The sequence below is a fragment of the Plutella xylostella genome, chromosome 13 (assembly GCF_932276165.1).
Source record: "Plutella xylostella chromosome 13, ilPluXylo3.1, whole genome shotgun sequence".
Taxonomy (NCBI): Eukaryota; Metazoa; Arthropoda; class Insecta; order Lepidoptera; family Plutellidae; genus Plutella; species Plutella xylostella.
Window position 1 is genome coordinate 72,001 of NC_063993.1, and position 15,558 is coordinate 87,558.

Sequence of the window (15,558 nt, forward strand, 5' to 3'; positions counted from 1 at the left end):
AGCAGGAGGTATAAAAGAACAGAACGTGGATTTGTTAAATATTATTATTTTACTAAGCTTTAACATTTAAAATGCACAAATAACACAGTAATGGTTGAACCATTTATTTGTAAAATATACAACATAGGCCCGGAGACCTGTGCGATGGTGGAATTCAAGTTTAGGCGTTAATACTATTAGAAATCAAAAAGAGATTGTTTAAATAAAAACTTTTTTAAACATAATATGTTGCATAATTTGATTCAATTTTGAGAACTATACTGGTCGTAGCTACGTATACAATGCAATGTCATATCACTCAGGTTAAACGGTGATATTATTTTTAGAGTAAGATGCATTAAGTTCTACACTGAATGAGCAACATTGGCCACAGCCACACTAAAGTGTAAGTACAGAAGTGAAACGTACATATATTGGAAAACTATTATTTTAGGTATTTGTATTGTGAAATTTTAACTACTTCTTTCAATGGTTTAGTAATTGGAATGTTTATGTGCGATTCGAGTAAAAATGAAAAGTGCTAAATTGCCCAGAATCTTCCCAAATTGCTCATTCAGTGGCAATTTATAACACCGGCAGCACCTGCCATCATATTAGAATTATTAAAATAAAATGCATAGTTAAAAACTAAGTACAGACGGACCGCAAAGAGATGATAGAGTATTATAGTAAGGACCAACAAAATTACAATGTCAAAAAGCTATCTGCAAGCCTCTTAAACAATAAATTACTATCTCTCCACGGTTCGTTAAATAAAAAACGGGCCTCCAAACATTTGCAATGAATTAATTATTACAATAATTTGTCTATCAATCACATCATAACTAATATTTTTCTTTAATGTAAATACAAAATGTCCACAGTGGAATTCGAAACAAACGGGACTCGAGCCAGGCGAGTGTGTATAAATTAAACTACATAAGTATATCATAAATTATATACTGTGTATAATGTGCACACAACACATTCCTCCTATCGTTTAGTAGATCACTCATACCGGACAAGCTGTATTGCACATTGCACAAATATGATCCGTTAAGTTCCGACCTCAAACATGGCCAAATAAAACAAGAAGCTGACGAAAATTATACATGAAAATGTATACTTTAAACGTACTAGTCAGTCAAGAGTGAAGTCAATACTTATCACAATAAAGCAGATAAGTAATGGTATGAAGGCTCTGTACTGTAAAGTTTGAGGTCTACAGTGGATCTACAGTGGAGGGTGGTGCGAGGAGTGTTTTCAGCGTGCAGCGTTGCAAAAAACCTAATAAAACTGAAAGTAGGTATAGCTGTTGCTACATGGGTTCGATTTCGACGTGGACAAACGTCACTATATCGCGATTCACCATAAATACGATTAGTACAAATCGTATTAAACAAGTTTAACGACGTCGATAACGAACTCATGTATCGGCCGCAGCTCATTTATACAAAAAGTCGAATGATAGTTCATTTGTTATGGAAGTAGATCATTAAAATGAAAATTACAAGTCTCTAGAACAAATTCGCATCAATCGCACGAACACAAATCAAAATTGGGACTGTAAACCCGCGGCTGTAAATGACTTATCAAATAGTAAGCGACAGTCCGTGAGAAGAGGCTGCACTCTGAAAGCACCGGGAGCTGGCGGGGGGTCTACTCCACGTCCATGTTCTCGGCGGGCGCCGGCGCGGGCGCGCCCTCCGCGGGGGGGTCGGCCGCGGGAGGGGGGGTCTTCTCTTTAGGCTTTGGCTTGTTGAGGATCGGGTTCACGGTGTTCTCAAAGTTCTGTAAAGGCAAAAGGCTAAGTTCGTAAAAAGTTCACGTTTGTTTTGTTTGCTACTAAATAAATGACTGTCTGTGTCCATTGATTCGGCTTCACTCGGTAAAGATGCAACATCGGTACATAGGTGAGAATAGTTTGACAGTAGGTACATAAGTCGGCGTCCACCGAGCCAGCGGCAGAGCGGGCGCGGGCAGGGCGGGCGCGGCCAGGGCGGCGGCACGCACTGGTAGTGTACAAATACTACAAATCTCCGGCCCCATAGATTAAATAGGTAGACGTACGTCGTGGGCGCGGACTAAGAGCGGGGTAAAGAGTTCTCCCACAATATTGCCGCAGCCGGGCGGGTCGCAACGCAAAAAAAATTGGTCGTATCGCTCGAACACATTTTAAATGAACTAAAAGAAAAGTAAGCGTGCATATATCCCGATTTAGGACATGTAGAAGTGTGAGCCGACGCGCAGTGGATCAGCGGCCACCACCAAAGGTTAGCTTAGATAATAACAATGATAGCAAGTAACCTGTCGCTCGGTCTTGATCTGCATGACGGTGATCTCGGGCGGCGCGTGCTTGGGCGCGGCGGCCAGCGTGCCGCGCGCGCGCTCCAGCCACTCGCGCGCCGCCGCCGCCGCCGCCGCCGCGCGCGACGCCTCCTCCGCCGTCAAGTGGGCGTATTTATCGTCACCCGCTCTGAGGAAAGCAAAGGATATGTATTAGCGACAGTTGAGAGCGGTAGTAGCTCAGTCAGACAGATGCGGGTTCGAATCCCGGCGCTGACATGTACCAGTGAGTTATTTGAATTTAAGAACGTACAATGTATACCATCGCTCTTATGGTGAAGGAAAACATCGTGAGGAAACCTGCATATCCGACACATCTGGATAATAATAATATGTGAACCCACCAACCAACCCGCAGTGGACCAGCGTGGTCAATGCTCATTTGTCCCTCGACATCCAACACTACTACAAGGCACTACTTTTTAGTGATTATTGATTGAAGTCGATTTATTATTGACGCTCTAGACAGCGCCTGTTATATTTAGTTTTGTATGGTAATATGAATAGTTGTTGTTGTGAGTGTGTTGTGTGTGTATATTGCGCTCACTTGTACAGGTCGAGGGCCTTGCTGGCGCGCTGTATGGCCAGCGAGTAGTCGTCCAGCGCGCCGGGCCGCAGCGCGTGCTCGAGGCGTCGCTGCTTGATGGGCTCGCCCTCCGCGCGCAGCGCCGCCAGCTTGTCGCTGTACACCTGCAATCATATTCATCACGGAGTCAGTTTAGCTGTATACAAACATCATTATTAAAAGATCTTCCCTTTCACGTGCTTTTACAAAATTCCACCCTGTATACCTCGAATAAAATGAATTTTCGACCCGGGTATGGAACGCCCGACTGGCGATAAAATCAGACTTACTTGGATAAAAGCTCGTTACTGGATGCGAACTATACATTTCCGCATCTGATCATTACCAGCCACCTTTCGCAAGTAATTACTCCAGCTATAGTGTGACCATTAACTGAACTGAACTCGCTGAGGTATGCGCGCAACAAGATGGGGGGAGAAATCGGCTACTGCGCTCTGTCACGTCTCTACCTCTGGCGGCCCCGCGCCTCGCCGCGCATGCCTCAGGGAGTGCACCTCGGTAATGGTCACACTTTAGTGGCAACACTACTCTCACAGCGCCACGCAACCTGGCGGCGCCACTGGCCACTCACCTGGCGCGGCTGGTGCTACACACACTGACCTGGCGCGGCTGGTGCTACACACACTGACCTGGCGCGGCTGGTGCTACACTGACCTGGCGCGGCTGGTGCTACACTGACCTGGCGCGGCTGGTGCTACACACACTGACCTGGCGCGGCTGGTGCTACACACACTGACCTGGCGCGGCTGGTGCTACACTGACCTGGCGCGGCTGGTGCTACACACACTGACCTGGCGCGGCTGGTGCGACACACACACTGACCTGGCGCGGCTGGTGCTACACACACACTGACCTGGCGTGGCTGGTGCGACACACACACTGACCTGGCGCGGCTGGTGCGACACACACACTGACCTGGCGCGGCTGGTGCTACACACACACTGACCTGGCGCGGCTGGTGCGACACACACACTGACCTGGCGCGGCTGGTGCTACACACACACTGACCTGGCGCGGCTGGTGCTAAACACACACTGACCTGGCGTGGCTGGTGCGACACACACACTGACCTGGCGCGGCTGGTGCTACACACACACTGACCTGGCGCGGCTGGTGCTACACACACTGACCTGGCGCGGCTGGTGCTCGCCGTCGTCGTACAGCCAGGTCTCGAGCGCCTCCAGCTCGGCGGCGAGGCGCGCGCGGGCGGGGGGCGCGCAGTGCTCGTGCAGCCCCCCCCCCGGCGCGAGGGCTCCGCGCAGCTCGTACACGTACTCCTCCAGCGCGTTGCGGGCGTCCGCGCGCTCCTTCTCCTGCCGGTCCGTCGCCTGCATCTTGCCCTGGAGGAAACATATGGTATGAGATGAGTCCTATCGTGGGAGTGGTAGATAGGAAACACAAACTCAGGGAGTACAAGTTCACTGTATTTAGGGTTCTTCGGACACGTAATATGCAAGTGAGGTAATCTTTGTGCTTAAAACTGTTATATTAGAGATGTGTGATGTTACAATGGTATTTAAGTTAGTTGTGATAGCGTAGCTTATGACCGCGCTACTATGATGAAGCCAACAATGTTCTACAAAGGAATTTCTAGCTATTAAATAATAAGTAATGTAGTGTAGTGTACCTCCTGCTCGGTGTAGTTGTCCAGGTCGCGGGCGGCCGCGCCGTGCGTGCGCGCCTCGATGGGCAGCTCCACCGTCTTCACCAGCACCTTCTTGCTCTTGTCCTTCTTGTCCTTTTTGTCATCGCCCTCCTGTAATGCGCGAGCCCTTTTAATACTTTACAAACGACCGGCCCCCACCACTGATATGCATGGATTGTTTGTTTCATTATGGGCCTTTGAGAAAGACTTTTGATTGTTTTAGAGTTTTAACAGACAATTTCATAGAGAATTTAACGAGATGAAGGTTCGTTGGACAATCAAAGGACTTTCTTCAAAAACCAAAGCATTTCTAGGTTAGTTACGCATTTAACTTCCATGCAACTCAGTGACCCATTTGCACCCAAACCAAATTAAAAGCGGCTATTTAAATAAAGGGCAATCAATAACCATACATTACTTTTGTGACAATCCCATCTTCTGACCGCTGGCCGAAGTAGGTTTTTTAACCACACGCACAGAAAAACATGCGTGGACACAGAATAAAGGTAATTCACAAGGACAAAGGTATAAACAATGCAACTAAAGAATCTGAAATGAATGTTCAGATGTAATGTGCAAATGGGGCCTCGGGGAGGGTGGGGGTGGAGTAGATACTGTGATGTCTGCTGCCGGCAATCTATTTCATTCTTCTGCTTTTCATTTAAATTTCAATGTCACATACAAAGACTATTGGTAAAATACCAGATACGAACACAACGGGATAAGACAGAGAAGGAATAAATATAGCATTTTTAAAACTATTTACTCATTATCTGTCTGTCCAAACACTTGGCATATGAGAACTCGACCGAGCAACGCGCTGTATTCCCGAAACAAGGGCATGCACTTAATTAATTACAATCCGTAAAAAATCTAAGGCTTGACAACACCACGACGCAAAACCAAAAAAATACTATACAAGAAACGGCACCGCGCCGTGGCATTGCCAAGCAACAGTGTCTATTCCCACACGCCAAGCGTCACGCGTCACACGTCACACGTCACACGGCCGGCAGCAGACAGCACTCGGCACACGGCGGCACGTACCCCGATGAACCAGGACCCTACTTTCTGTGTCCACGACGGTTTCTCCTCGGCGTCGCCTTGCCCCTCTCTCACCTCTGTATTCTCTCCCCCATTCTGCTCTTGGCCGTTCGTTTCCATCGGGGCCTCCTCATTGGCCGGCTGTTCGCTAGAGTTCTCCATTTCGACGTTCTCATTGGCCGCGTCAGCTTTCTTCTCGACCAATGACGCGGAGGCTACAGATATGATGCCGTGAATGTTTACGCGCACTTTCAGTTTCACTTTCTGCGATTCTCCCTCGGGTGTCGGCGTCACGTCTTTGATGTGCCATTCACCTGTGGATGTTGGGATTGGGTTTTAGTTTGGAAGCTGAGTCAATATCGCTTTTAGTTGCCAATAGCCTCACTATCCATAGATTAACACTGTAACAGCGCGCATGCGCTTAGTTTTCTTTGATTTGTACTCCTTCTTTTCGAGATTTATTCCCGCGCTGCAATCCAAATGAGGGGGAACCTTCTGTTGTGAAGTTTTTTATTTAATTTTTAGTCCGTACTGAAGAGCTGTTGCGATGACTCACCGATGAAGGTGTCGGGGTAGGGCACCGGGTCGGCGTAGTAGGCGCGCACGGAGAAGGGCTCCTTGCGGTAGAACGTCAGCATCTTGGAGAACGGCGCCGCGTGGTACGCCGGGAACACCTGCACAGGACACACACAAGCATGTTAACGTAATAACTCCTGCTAATTATATTCAGTCAGGGTATAATCCAAAGGAAATCAGTGGGATCTTGGCCTCACCTTTACACTTCTGCACCTTGTCAGGCTATAGATTCAGAAACTATCAAATACTACCCTATTCTCTCTGGGGTGTGGTGTAGGCATCTGCACCTGGCTCTCTCGGGTGGCAGTAGTATTAGTGAGTGTGTGTACCTCCATGTCCGTGTGCTCTCCGTGCGCCGCGTCCCACGCCAGGCGCACGGCGTAGGGCTGCGTGTCCGTGACGCTGAAGTCTCGCACGCGCACGGCGGGGCTCAGCATGGCGCACTGCAGCGCGCACCCGCGCGCCACCGCCTCGTCCTAAACACACAAACATTACATTTAAACATCATTATAATAAGGGAATGCAAAATGAAGAGTATTCTAATCCCACTTTGCATTTTACGTCGTTTAAATTCGGCTCTTCAGTGTTGTGGTATGGTTTGGATTGTTTTGCCTCGCTGCGCTCGGCTCTCCAGTTAAACAGGCAGTTGGTGATTAAAGTAGTTTAGCCTCGCTTCGCTCGGCTCCTCTCCAGGTCTCGAAACGGTAGTCTCGGTTGTTTTGCCTCGCTTCGCTCGGCTCTGCCGGTTTTCGGATGTTTATTTCAGTAGTATAGCCTCGCTCCGCTCGGCTCTCTAGTTTTTGCATTGATGATTTAGGTAGTTTTGCCTTGCTTCGCTCGGCTTTCCACTTCTTGAATGGTACTTTCCCGTAGTTTTTCTTTATTGATATTAATAATTATGATACGTAATGCCTCGCTTCGGATTTCTTTTATGGCAGAGTTACTTGTCGGATGCCTCGCTGCGCTCGGCTGGTTCTATTTTGGTATAGCTTGTAGAAGGACTATTTAATTGTGCGCAAATTATTAGCTATATTTTTAAAATGATTCTGTGTAAAAATTGTTTTTTGTGTGCAATAAAGTGTAAATAAATAAATAAATAAACATCATAACATGAGCTACTTAAACTCACTCAAAATTAATTGCTACAACGGTGTAAGAATTACAGTGTTGCGATGTTCTATGATCTGAACATATGGCCTAGTGTACTATATGTCTGTATATGACGCACCTGGTTGAGCGTGGTGGAGGCGGTCTTGCCGAAGACCTGCTCGATGAGCGTCTTGACCGCGGGGATGCGCGTGGAGCCGCCCACGATCTCCACGGCGCTGATGTCCTCGGGACGCAGCTCTGCGAGGCAATACAACATCATAAGACAAAATATACATTAAATTTTGTTATACGAGTATTGGAAATACTACTGCATTAGTCCTTACTGGGCCGCGGAAGTGTTAAGTGTAAGTTGCCATCGACACGACAAGAAGAAGAAGAAGACTGCATTAGTGACACTGAAGCGGCTCGACTCAGAAATGTACCGTAAAAGTAAGGTCATAAACCTCAAAAGTTCTATTAATTAGGAGGGAGAGGGAGAGACAGAGACAGAGGGACAGGGACAGGGAGAGACAGAGTGAGAGGGACAGGGACAGGGAGAGGGAGAGACAGAGGGATAGGGAGAGGGAGAGACAGAGGGAGAGGGAGAGACAGAGACACTCACTGGCGTTGGGCAGCAGCGCGCGCAGCGTGCGCTCCACGCGCGTGAAGGTGTCGGCGCAGATCTCCTCCATCTGCGACCGCTGCAGCTCGCCCGACACGTCGCGCTCCTCCATGAAGCACTCGATGTTGAGCGGCAGCCGCGTGCTGTTGGCCGACATCTGCTTCTTCAGCTTCTCCACCTCCTGCATGAGGCGCAGGAACGCTCTGCGACAAGTAGGGTAGTGTCAGCTTTTGTACACAGGTTAATAAAGAGGCTCAATGTTATAGGGCAGCTAAATAAGATTGATTTGAATAGTTCAATATCAAAATATGTATACCTCAACAGGCCATAATCTATGCATATCTCGTCAATAATAACTCGAGACCAAGACAAAAGTCTCACTATCTATGCAAAAAAGCTGTATACGTAGAGCGCGACAAGTAATGTCACGATTTGGCCGTTCCATTCACGCCTTGAGTGGCCATATGCATTACATATGCTCACGCCTGTCTCCCAGAGGGGTAGGCGGAGCCTATGGACCTCCACGTGCCACGATCCTTAAATACTTGTTTTGCTTTCTCTTCATTTATAAGCCTCCTTATACACGCTCGGCGGTTCCGGAAACTCCTGTGGCTTTTCTTGAATATGTCGTCATTTGGTCGACATACTTTCGCCTAGGACGTCCCCTACCGACACTAACATTCATCACCACACAGTAGCCATATGGCACTAGAATATCCTTAATGACGGGGCCTTTGTGAAATGGTGGTAGATTATGACTTTTGACAAGTAATTCTAAAATTCTACGTCGAAAAATAAACGATTTCATTTCATTTCAACATTCTGTCCGCTGTAAAGTCGACGGCACCCACCTCTGGTTCTTGCTGGCGTCCAGCTTCAACCTGGCTTGGAAGTCCCTGGTGAAGTGGTCGGCCAGCGCCAGGTCGATGTCTCTCCCGCCGCACTGCGCGTCCGCCGCCGTGGCCAGCACGCGCAGCTTGCCCTTGTTGAACGCACACGCCGACACCTGCCGGGACCGGGTTGAGATTGTAGTGTACGTTCGGTTCGGTTAAGAATGGCCGTGTACAGAGTGTTGCTAAAAAGGTATACTAAGCCGAAATCTACGTGTGCAGCATGTTAGATCTAAAGCTAGGTCTACGCTAGACGAACAGAGCACGAGCGGAGCACGAGCCGAACACAATTCGTATAGTGTAAAGCGACCTACAAAACTCGAACGCGCTGCGAACATTTCGTTCGTGCTCGGCTGCGTTCCGCCTGTTGTCGGTTTTTTAACCGACTTCAAAAAAAGGAGGAGGTTCTCAATTCGTCGGGATATTTTTTTTTTTTTTTATATATTTTTTTATGTATGTTCACCGATAACTCCGCCGTTTATGAACCGATTTTGAAAATTCTTTTTTTGTTGTATTGGGTTGAGCTTCCGGGTGGTCCCATTTTTTTTTCAGAATTTTATCTCACCCCTAAGGGTGGGTAAAGGGGTAAAAACAGGGTATGAATTTTGGACACATATTAACCGATTCTAATGAAATTAAGAACGTAAATATAGTTCTTATAACAATAAAATATGATGGTGACCTTGAGCTGATCTGATGATGGAAACGGAAGGCAGTCAAGGGAACTCCTCAACGGTATATAGCAACTACCTCGTGTTTAGGCTTGAATGATTCGTATTGATTAGTAGGACTTTTTGGTATCATTTGCATCTTACTTTTGATTAAAAATTATTGCAAATAAACTAAAAACTATAAAATAAAATAATAATTTAAAAAAATAAAAAACCGACTTCAAAAAACCACTAAAATGTAAGTAATAATTTAAGGTTTACACAAATTATATGTGACAGTACAAAAATATACCTAAGCAGGAACTGTTCTTTTTTGAAGTTGGTGCCATATTTCTTCAGATTACTTTGTCACTGCACCAACATCAAAAAAGAACAGTTCCTGCTTAGGTATATTTGTACTGTCACATATAATTTGTGTAAACCTTAAATTATTACTTACATTTTAGTGGTTTTTTGAAGTCGGTTTTTTATTTTTTTAAATTATTATTGACGAACACAAAGGGTTTTGCCCACCTTAAGTCGAAAATGAAATCAGAATGTCAAAATTCGCGCTTAGTACACCCTTTTTGCAACACCCGTATATTGACATAAAATACATCATAATGCATCGCGTACAGATAGGTAGCCCTGCGATCGCCAATCCGCACTACCGAGCGTGGCGATTATAACAAATACCTCCCATAGAGAATGAGCTCTATGGCAGAGGCATATGTGCAGCAGTGGACGATAGTGGGCTGATGATGATGACTAGTTTAACAGCGAGCTTCGCCGTAGGTGTTACGCTTCCATTTATCCCAGCTTCTTAGTTATGTTGATGTTAAAGATAGTACTAAGAATTTGAAGAGACAAAACAAAATGATTTTCTAATGAACACTTTGCAGAGGCGTAGATTGCAGTCACATTATTTACAAACAAGTCGGTAACAACAAGAAAGCATCGTTTTCAAACATTAATTAAGAAGCAAAACCAAAATCTTTATTTTCGACCGCATCATAATAAACGCACAATAATAGTAAAATTATGTCATAAATTTGTATTGAGATTGCGTATGACACAATAACAAACCGTAAACCAAACATTAGGAGCACTTAGGGAGTGGTTTTACAGCAGTGAATCAAATAATTTATGTTCCATGTTGATAGTTTATGTTTATTTTAAGAAAAATATATACTAGACAGAACGGACACGCGAGGTCAGCGGCGGGTCAAGGAGTTAAGGTACACATCCATAAATGCGTAGACATGCGGCATATGGCGCTACTTTAAAAGCATTATCCCACTAATATTTTTTATCAGGCTTCTATACAAACGTCCTAACTTGTTTGTTAGTTCATGGGCAAATGGCTGAACGAATTTAGTTAAAACTAAAAACCTTAGGATTAACATATACACTCTTTATACCTGCCGGTTTTTTTCCCAATAAGGATAAAGGAACTCTGAGCCCATTGACACTTTCTCCCCAGACGTACGTACATAATTAAATTAAATTAATTTTATTTAATGATCGCACCTGTATAACTGAAATAACCTGTATTCTCACCTCTATTAATGTAACTGGAACTTATATCTGAGACACTGGGTAAGTGGAATACCTCTATAAGTGAAACGATATTGCAGGACCCTTGAAGTCTCACTTAACCAGGTTTCACTGTAATTACCTGAAGCGCGCTCTGTCCGAAGTCGACAAACACGACGTTGCGCGGCTTGTCCTCGGGCGCGGGCAGGTCCTGCTTGTAGATGCCGTACGCCAGCGCCGTCGCCGTCGTCTCGTTCATCAGCCGGAGCACGTTCAGGCCTGGTGGGCAGGGAGTACAAGGCAAGTTAGATTGTGGGTTAGCATTGAAAGCTTTGTTTAGCTTTGGTTAAGATTTTGAAAGAATATTACAGCATGATATTATAAAATTTAGAATTGTGGGAATGGTTACTATTAAGTTCACAGACTCGATCAACATCACAATGCATACCTATTAAACTAAATTAGATTCAATTTGTGTAAAGGGTATTGATTTTCTGTACAGCTATTCAATCACAAGGTCAGAAGGTCAAAGAGTATGACTGGAAACTTCTAGTTAGAATATCAACATGCAATGGTTAAATGGTTTCAGAAGAAACTTCTAGTTAAAATATCAACATGCAATGGTTGAATGGTTTCAGAAATGTGATCATGTCACAGTGATATTGATAAGCAAACCACATGGGATTTTTTATCGTTTTTTATTTGGTTTCGAACAATGTGTTATGTTATGTATGTTACATCATTAACTTCTATACAGGGTTATTGGTAAGTAGACCGGATCCTTTCAGGAGGTGATAGAGGAAGGCATTTCCAGTCGATTGAACCCTATAATGCATTATCCGAAACTTAACCATTTCTAAGATATTTAATATTTAAGTTTTTTTTAAATTTTTTGCCGAAAATTTATGTTTAAAACCGAAAATAAATAAAAATTGCCATATTTCAATATTTTTTTTGGTTGTTTTGCATTAGTAATACCTTAATACACTAATTAAAATAATCAAATGTGCATTATTCGACTTAAATTAGACACAATACCTCAAAATAGTTAAACATTTTAAAGAAATATTCAAAACGCCAAAACAAATAAATTAAATTAAAAAAGAATTTCATATGACATTTTTTTGTGCACTTTAGTATGGAAGCCCATGTTAAGTTTTCTCCGTTTTCTCTGGTTGTTTTGGCCATATCTTGGTGATACCTTAATCGATTTGATATTGAAATATCTTATTTGAAAGCTTATAAGTTGACAATGTTTTTAAACTGAAGTGCACAAAAAAATGTCATATGAAATTCTTTTTTAATTTAATTTATTTGTTTTTGCGTTTTGAATATTTCTTTAAAATGCTTAACTATTTTGAGGTATTGTGTCTAATTTAAGTCGAATAATGCACATTTGATTATTTTAATCAGTGTATTAAGGTGTTACTAATGCAAAACAACCAAAAAAATATTGAAATATGGCTATTTTTATTTATTTTCGGTTTTAAACATAAAATTTTGGCAAAAAAAATAAAAAAGCTTAAATATTAAATATCTTAGAAATGGTTAAGTTTCGCATAATGCATTATAGGGTTCAATCGACTGGAAATGCCTTCCTCTATCACCTCCTGAAAGGATCCGGTCTACTTACCAATAACCCTGTATAAATTTGCCTTTTCACCAGATTTGGAAGATTATAATAGGAAATTATTATATTCTATTCATATAAAAAATCACACAATTTATTTTAAACACACTGAAATATAATTAATTGTTCCAAATATGCTAAATAGAAGAAGTGTAATATGTTTTAAATTATTTGTATTAGTAATGATTTCACATAAATATTTGTATTTTTAGTGACCACATAAGAGCGGTGGTAGCTCAGTCGGGTAAGCGTCCGCTTCTCACGCAAGAGATGCGGGTTTGAATCCCGGCGCTGACATGTACCTATGAGTTCTTTTAACTTTAAGTACAATGTATACCATTGCTCTTACGGTGAAGGAAAACATCGTGAGGAAACCTGCATATCTAGATTTAGCACATCTAGATAATGTGAACCCACGAACCCGCAGTGGACTAGCGTGGTGGGAAATGGTCCAAGCTTAGGAAGGCAGTTTAGACCTTGGGGATATGCACAAAGGTTCCACTCGAGAGAGCCAGGTGCAGGTACTTAGACCCCCACAGAGAATAGAATAGAATAGTGACCACCTACATTAACAGAGAGATGATTTGTCTGAAGTTCAAGACGCAACATAGATTGCAGAACTTACCAGCAATGGCAGCCGAGTCCAGAAGAGCATTACGTTCTGCATTGGTGAAGTAGCTCGGGACAGATATGACGCAGTCATTGACCTGAGTCTGCAGGGCCACTGTTGCACTGTCCTTCAGCTTTGTGAACAGCATTGCGGTTATCTGAAAGAACAATATATATTTATTTAAGATGCACAGAAACAGTGGTGAATGTGGTGATACAGACTAATACAGAGCTGCTTTAAACATGAATTAAAAGTGTGAAAGACAGCATAGATACAACTGCATCATTGTAATTTTACCTCCAACTTATTTTGACTGTTTTTTTATTATATATGGAAGTGTTGTGTTACCTAAGCTAGAGGTAACTAACTATAGAATTAATAATAAGGCAATTAACTGTATCACACTGATAAAAACAGTAAGTGACCTGTTCCGGCGTGAAGACATTGTCCTCTTCTAGGTAGTTAACACGGATGCCGATGCCGCCATCACCTCGCTGCTCCACTTTGAATGGGAAGTGCTTCAGTTCCTTCTGGACATATGGGTCATTGAACTTTCTGCCGAGTAGCCTCTTGAAACCAAACACGGTGTTCTTCAAGTTGGTCACAATCTGGTTCTTGGCCGCCACACCCAGGATGCGGTTCTTGGCAGAGAATGCTACACATGATCTGAAAAACACATTACAAATTGAAAGGAATTTCAACAGATATTTTGGTTGCTTACATTTTTGTAGGTTTACTGTTTTAAATAAAATCAACAATCACAGATGCACATAATACATGTGTGAGATAAATAATAACAGATGCATATACATACTACAACTGCTAGTAGTAAGTACTCATGCAATGAGTCAACTGCACAAGACAATGACCCTTAGTAACCTAGCACACTAGGGGCTGAAGGTCATTCTTATGAGAAGCATGTATGAAATGTTGCTCCAAATATCATCAGCATTGTTAGTTTACATGCAATTTAAAAAAATAAACTAAATAATTTGTTCAAATTATGTGCAAATACAATGCAAAAATCGAAAATCATCACAGGTTTCTATGACAACCATATAAATGCAAGCAAAATTGTTAAGATAATTAAGTTGGAGCCAATGGTGCAGGTTGCCAGCACAGGATAAATTTAGGTTGTCTTATGCGAACTGTTACATGTATAGCACATTTTGAAAAAACTACCTATATGAGTGCAGAAATCAAATTCAAGGATAGGGAAAGATAAGGGATTTAGGTTATGAAGATAGAAATCAGATGCAGGTTTAAGCATAGGTATACATGTTTTGAACAATTAGGCATAGTTTATAGAAGATGATGATGACTCAAATCCACATGTTTTTGCAATAAAGTAAGCAGTATCGATGCTGACTATAAAAGGAAGTGCATTTTTGGTGGAAGTATGGGAACATCAGTTATGATGACTTGAACCAAGTGTACTTACGGTGTACCGCGAAGACTGTAATCGTTGGCTATTGTTTCGATGCCACCTGCTTTCGCCACAGCAATATAACACGATTCATTACCGAAATCAATACCGATGACAGACATAGCAGCCATCGTTGCTAATAAATATTTTTTTCAAATGGAGACTCGAATAACTATAAACACAAACGAAAATTGTAACACGTTAAGAAACGTGAAAAGCACAATAGAATAAAACTAAATTCGGTAGATTCAGTCGCCGGTAGGTCGTAAGTAATCGCAAACTTGCACTCTTTCAATGAAATCGCGCGTGCTCGTTTCCCGAATTTTCTAGAAATGACAGATCAGAAAATTAGTTTGACAGTTTTTCCATAGACAATAACCGTATTTTTTTTAATTTGTAATGTTTATTTATCTGTGCATATAAAGCCGGGAAAAAATGTAGCTCTATGGCCCAAACAGAGATTGTATTCCAGGAACGTAAATCTATTCCAGCCTTTTGGGAGCTAAATTAAAATAATATTATCTGCTCTTTTTCTATCTATCTAAAAAAATATTCAGGTTACTACTCTACACTGTTCAAACTATCGGACGTAAAGGCTATATTACACCGGGGCAACACTGTGCGGCATTGAGGCATGCCACAAGGCCGCATGCTACAAAGTCAAAAATGTCGCACATTGTGGCAAGAACCGTGCGGCACGACAACACCTTGCGTCATGTGGCAGACTGTCGTAACTTGTATCCGGGCACAATGGATTCCATGCGACATTTTTCTTGCGTCAAAACAGTTTTCAGTTAAAATTAGTATTTATTTATTTATTTATTTATTTATTTATAAACATTGCAGTGATACATAGGGTACAGAAGAATTCCCACAAAACCAATATTTTTGGTTTGACTGTGGGTAAAGTAGTTATTGGATAGTAAAAA

General features: G+C 42.8%; 1 protein-coding gene across 4 annotated transcripts; it reads right to left on the bottom strand.

Moving 5' to 3' along the window:
* Positions 1-29: 29 nt before the first annotated feature.
* LOC119692219 (heat shock 70 kDa protein 4) lies at positions 30-14,971 on the bottom strand. Of its 4 annotated transcripts, none has more exons than XM_048624825.1 (15): positions 14,645-14,971; positions 13,629-13,869; positions 13,219-13,360; positions 11,106-11,242; positions 8,739-8,893; positions 7,888-8,090; positions 7,405-7,523; positions 6,506-6,652; positions 6,157-6,274; positions 5,676-5,914; positions 4,539-4,649; positions 4,042-4,251; positions 2,873-3,015; positions 2,287-2,455; positions 30-1,770 (listed from the first exon to the last, which is right to left on the bottom strand). In XM_048624825.1, exons 1-15 carry the CDS (start codon positions 14,758-14,760, stop codon positions 1,639-1,641), a joined length of 2,382 nt encoding a protein of 793 aa, XP_048480782.1. In that variant the 5' UTR covers positions 14,761-14,971; the 3' UTR covers positions 30-1,638. The 4 variants fall into 4 exon arrangements, with proteins under 4 accessions (XP_048480782.1, XP_048480781.1, XP_048480780.1 ...); XM_048624824.1 differs by having other exon boundaries at positions 4,539-4,667; XM_048624823.1 differs by having other exon boundaries at positions 5,604-5,914.
* Between the last annotated feature and the right edge of the window lie 587 nt (positions 14,972-15,558).

Excerpts from the sequence above, each read along its gene's own strand:
- LOC119692219 (XM_048624822.1), bottom strand. The coding sequence starts at position 14,760 with ATGGCTGCTATGTCTGTCATCGGTATTGATTTCGGTAATGAATCGTGT. Across the intron at positions 8,894-11,105 it reads TCGGACAGAGCGCGCTTCAG|GTGTCGGCGTGTGCGTTCAA; the intron begins GTAATTACAGTG and ends CGGTCCCGGCAG. Across the intron at positions 4,668-5,603 it reads TAGGGTCCTGGTTCATCGGG|GAGGGCGATGACAAAAAGGA; the intron begins GTACGTGCCGCC and ends CGCGCATTACAG.